The following is a 5,800-nucleotide window of genomic DNA, read 5'->3' on the forward strand; positions in this document are numbered from 1 at the left end:
ACTTAAGCTTCCGTTTTAGGGACTAAGTGTCCCAAAATACTCCGAAACCAAAAACAAGACCTCCCGGCAAGTCACATAAGCAAAAACAGATACGGAAAAGCAGTAAATAGGGGATCGTGGCTAATACACTTAAAACGACCGGTCAGATCGTTACAAGACGGTTAGACATGATAATAGGGGAGAACTATTATTAGAGTTATAAAGTTAATTTTTGTTCTTTAGCTACAGTTCAAAGTGTTCTTCAATTATTTGCTTATTGAGTTGCAACTGAGCTCGTTATGAGGGCTAAATCAGAATCGATTTCCTAACGTCCATTGCAAAGCTAGACTTATTCATCTATTACATTTGGTTTGATCGCTCTGATTTCTTTTAATTTAATTATTTATTATTCATAGTTCATTCGTGTTAAATTAAATCACTGATTCTTTAATCGTGTATAAATTCAATTGTTACTCATTTTAAGGGTAAATAGATTGTCCCCTTATATAGTCTTTTGTGTTGTTATGGCGTTCTTTCTCTCTTTTCACTTCTGAAGGAGCTTGCCATTTATATTTGTTTTGAACTATGGACTCGGTTCTATATATCACGATGAGTTACTGATCGATTTGGACAAGATCACTCGTCTAGCAATAGTAATGTTACAACTTTTGGTGATTTTAGCCTTGATTTAAAAGGGTTTAGTAATTGACCAAAGACTAGTACTAGTGTTAAAAGCTGAAAAATAACCTATATAAGAGTGAAAGACAAAAATAGCTTTCATTATAAGTGTGACAAAAGCGTTTTTCAAAACAATGGGAAGTCAAATTTAGGATTCATTAATCGGGTCATTAGGGGTGTATATAGGTCGGGTTGGTTCGAAATTTTCAATTATCAAACTAAATTAATGGTGTCGGGTTTTTAAATTTATAAACCAAACCAAACCAACAAAGTCGGGTTTTTCAATCTTGGTTTTCTCGGGTTTTCGGATTTTTTTTCTGGTAAAGTCGTCATAGCATAAAATATGTAATTTATGCTCCAAGTATTTCTTAAGTCCTAGTAAAATACAACTATATAATGTGTTTTTCAAGAAACTACCACAATAATATGAGATAAGTCATAGCATTATACTAAAAAATTCAATAACAAAGATAAAATAAATATTGCTAATTAATAGACCATAATAAAAATTAACATAATCTAAAAATAATATATAGGTCATGCTAAAATAAGTATAGCTAATAAGTACTAATATTAGTTACATAACTAAGCACTAAAGAAAAAAATAAATTAAGTTATGCATTTTCATTATAAACCAATGTAAAACTAAAATAATTATCCAACACTATCGTCATTCCTAGTATTGAATTAAATTTCTTTTGGTAGTATTAGTATTGATTTGAACTTTGTTTGAGTTACTATATTTATGGGCTATAAAATTTATTTACCATTCAAGAATGTTAAGTCTAAACTTGAAATAATACGTTAAAAGAGAAAACTGTGAAAATTTTTAAGAAACATTTATAAATTACATTACAATAAATATTTATATGTATAAAATATTTTTAAAAATTATATAAATGTACTATCGGGTTGATTTGGTTTCGATTTGACTTTTTTTAGTTAAAACCAAATCAAATTAATTATAGTCAAATTTTATTTTTCAATACCAAATCACATCAATTTTTTTTTCGATTTAACTCGGATTATCAGTTTGGCGCAGATTAACGATTTTTCTTTAGTACAACAATACGGGTGTGTCTTAAGAAGTGTTGGGATTAAACAAGATTTGAAAATAGTCCAAATGGGACAAGACCACGTGGAGATCATTCCAAATTTCTATAATTGTGTTTATCCAAAGAAGCGAAATTCAAGAGCCAAAACTAGAACTCTTTCAATAACTCTTGACAGGCGGTTTGGTTAAAGGATTAGGAGGTTATCTAAGTATAAAATTTTGGAATAAAGGGTTAAATATACCCCTTTATTTTAATATATTATTCATATTTATCCTCTGTTATATTATTGGAATATATCTATTCTTACCGTTAATTAAACTTTTTAAAAATATCCCCATCTAACGGAAAGCCACAAAAAAATACATATTTTTTTAAAATCCATTAATAAACCGTTAAACTCCTTTCATTTAGTGCACTTCTTCCTCACATATTATTCATCTCATTCGTAGTCACTTGTTGAACTCAAAAGTGAAAGACATAAAAATATCGACAATCATATATTCATTTGTATTGAGTCTCAATTCTTTTAATATCCTTATTGTATGTTTATTATATTCTACCTTTTTCAATTTCTTTTTTTTTTCCTTTTAGATCCTCTCTTTTTTCCCACTATGTCGAACTGTACCGAGTATTCATTATGATTTTCTTTCCATCATGACTTGAATGTTTATAACATCTTATTAGGTTAACAGTTCTAAAGTCTTAGGAAAACTACCGAAGTATTTCTTCCTCCAATAGTGAGCCTTTGTTGATGAGTATTCACACACCATGATTTTTTTATTTTGCTTTAAGCATTTGGGCAGCAAGTAATTATCGCCAAATCACGCCTTAAGAACCAAAGTTAGATTCCAAACTATGGGATATGATACTCATAATTCTTAGTAACAACTGAACTTATAATGAACAAAAATTAGAAAATAATTAGAGGAGATTCAATTTAATATCAAGTTGGAAAGCATCAAGAATGAAAGAAAGTACACAAACAAGTTGGAAAGCAACTTAACAACCTAAGTATACTAACTTAATGTATTAACCAAATACAAGTATTATTAAAATATATATCAGTTGTTACCAACATACAAACCAACTGTCAAGTGTGCATAACATTAGACAAAGGGATGCCATATTATAACCACACACAAAAAAAATAACCGAAAGTGATAACATGACATCCTAATGCCACCATGAACAACTAATAACCAAAAATATAAGTTCTTACTAATCCTACTTTCACCATTAGTCTCGGTCTCTCTCTAAATAAATAAAATATGTTAAGACGCTTCAGAAATTTAGGTTACGTATTTTTAAATGATGGGTTTAACGGGTTATGTGTTAATGATTTTTTTTTTAAATAATTATTTTATTAATTTGGTGGCTTTCCGTTAGGTGGAGGGTATTTTTAAAAAGTTTGGCTAACGGTAAAGGTAAATATGATCTAATAGTATAACAGAGGGTATATATAAATAATATACTAAAGTAGAGGGGTATATTTGACCTTTTTCCCTTAAATTTATATAGTATTTAATTATGGATATATTTGTTAAAATCAGGAAAAAAAATTATATCAAAATTATGAGATTATCTATCTTACGTAGAAAGTGAAATTATTTTTCTTGATTATAATCTCGATTATAATCCTGGAATAACGTGGTTTGAACCCCGACGACCCCCGAATATTACACATGCAATGCACCTTGTTTAGCTCTTTGAAGCTTGTGGACTATAGAAAGAAGCAAACTTCAAAATGCATTTGGACATTGCTAAACATTACAGCCTTCGCACTTAAAAACAACTTAGATTTGGCACATTGTCACTTCACAATGATGGATCTCAACCTTTGTTTATCTCTTTGATTTATTAGGCCTTGTTGAATACCCCACTTCAATTAATTTGGAGCCACTCAATCATTGCCTAAAATTTCCCTTTGTTCTGAAAGTGCTTATTATTGATTTTAATTTCAAGAAGGGTTCTTTTGATTTGATAGGAATTTAAGATCATTAGCCAGGTTACCATTAGTTTCTTAAATATAAAGATATTGACAGTAAGCTATGTTAGTTTGCAGAACAACAGTAAGTAGTGTAGTGACATTTTTAGTGGAAACATTTTTCTTTAATCTATTTTCAACAAATCAGAAAAAAAACAATATTTTATTTTGTGTAATTGTGTATCTGTTCACAAAAATAAAAATATAAAACCAACACAGTTAGTATATATTGATCATAAATTGCAAAGTTCTTATACTAACAGTAATAATAATTTACCAACAATTACCATCACTGACTTGTATCAGTCATCAATGAAACTAGCTGCGGATAAGGATTTTCACTGAGAACATTCAAAAAAATAAAAAAATAAACACACGAAAAAATTAAGGGATTCAACATAAATAAAATGATATAAGTATAATTTTCGACGAAAGATTCGGTCCGTCAGCGTAGCTCCACCTTGAACGGGACTCTTGACAACGAATCTACTGGCATGACCTCCATCCCCACAATCCAAAAATTCAAATTATAAAAAAAAAAGAAAACGAAGAGAATTATATAGCAATCAAACTAAGGAAGCAGCATCCGGCAAACCTTGCCGGAAATCATCATCAATAATCACCGGCGGCCGTCTAGGGCGTTTTACGGGAATAGAAGCACGGCAAACAGGACAACTAGAATGAGAATATAACCACTTATCTATACAAACAACATGGTACATATGTTTACATGTCTTCAACTGTCTAACTTCTTCTCCTTCCACAAACGCCGTCAAACAAACCGGACACTCGTTGCCCGATTCGTCTGACGACGTTTCTTTCTTGTAATTTACGTTCAAAACCATATCCATATGCTGAGTAATTCCAGTTTTCGACGCTGCCGGGCCGGAATTTTCGCCGCTGCTTCGTCGGAAAATATTTTGTGGACATTTTAGAGCATAGATAAAAGCATATATGAGAGTTGGTATTACTATGAGTATGATTAAAGAGAGAATTGCAAATAAAGGGGACATGTCGGAGCTACGGGATGAATCGCCGGAAAAGGGATTGGAGAGGTGTAGTTTTGAGGTATAGTGGTGGTTGTGGTGGAGGAAATGAGCAAGATAATTGATAATATATCAGTATATCATTGTCCTTTTTTTTAAATTTATTTTATTTTGTTTGGTTTTTGTAGACAAGTGTACATGCATTATCGGAGTATTTTATTATCAGAATGAGGTTTTATATTGGATTATTGAAACAAGTAATTTGAAGAGTAAAATAAACGACAAAATAGTGTAACATCATTTTACATAAGATGAACATTTCGGGAAAAAATAATACATGATGAACATTTTTTTAGTACCATCAATTATTGAGACTCTGAAACTTTGATATTTTTAATTGATAATTCGGTTGGGAGTTGGGTAGACTTACTGATATTATGGCATTATTTAGAATTTTCTTATTTAATAGTGTGTTTGACGATTCTTTGGTTTTATATCAAGATCTTGCGGATCTTTCACTAAAAGCCATGTTTAGGAGGATCAAATTTCATTTCATGAACAACAAAGCAGCTCTCAAGGAATTTAAGTTATACTGGTTATTCTTTTTCGACTATTAGTGTAATCTAATACTCCTTCGATTAACAATACTTCCTTTCTAGTTAGTTCCCAAAAAAAATAAATAGATATTTTGAATTTGAAAATTTTACTTAAACTTCTCATTTTATTCGTAACAAGACTTTTAATTTTTAGTCTTGTAAATATCTATGACTTGTTTTAGATTACATATTTCAAAAATCTTTCATTCTTAATTAAATTCTCTATCAATTCAAACTTTGATACATAAAATGGACGGAAAGAGTATGTGATAGTGAGTTATCGAGTTATTAATTAGTAGTAATATTTATTCTAGAGTTTTATCTATAGTTACCTTATACTTAAGTAATTTGATTGTGTAAATACTTATTACATATTATTATTTAGAATTTAAATTCAATTATAAAATATAAATAGAGACAAAACAAACATATTTTCACAAATGGGTTACATATGCTATCGTTTCTTTTATGCATGTTATGTTACAATTTATAAACGTGAAATGAATATTTTTAAAAGAAAAC

At 29.7% G+C, this 5,800-nt stretch overlaps 1 protein-coding gene across 1 annotated transcript; it reads right to left on the reverse strand.

Annotated features, from left to right (window-relative positions):
- Positions 1–4,262: 4,262 nt before the first annotated feature.
- LOC142166251 (RING-H2 finger protein ATL33) lies at positions 4,263–4,709 on the reverse strand. Its single transcript, XM_075224968.1, has one exon. The coding sequence runs from the start codon at positions 4,707–4,709 to the stop codon at positions 4,263–4,265; it is 447 nt and encodes a 148-aa protein (XP_075081069.1).
- Positions 4,710–5,800: the final 1,091 nt, after the last annotated feature.

Source organism: Nicotiana tabacum, chromosome 2 (assembly GCF_000715075.1).
Source record: "Nicotiana tabacum cultivar K326 chromosome 2, ASM71507v2, whole genome shotgun sequence".
Taxonomy (NCBI): domain Eukaryota; kingdom Viridiplantae; phylum Streptophyta; class Magnoliopsida; order Solanales; family Solanaceae; genus Nicotiana; species Nicotiana tabacum.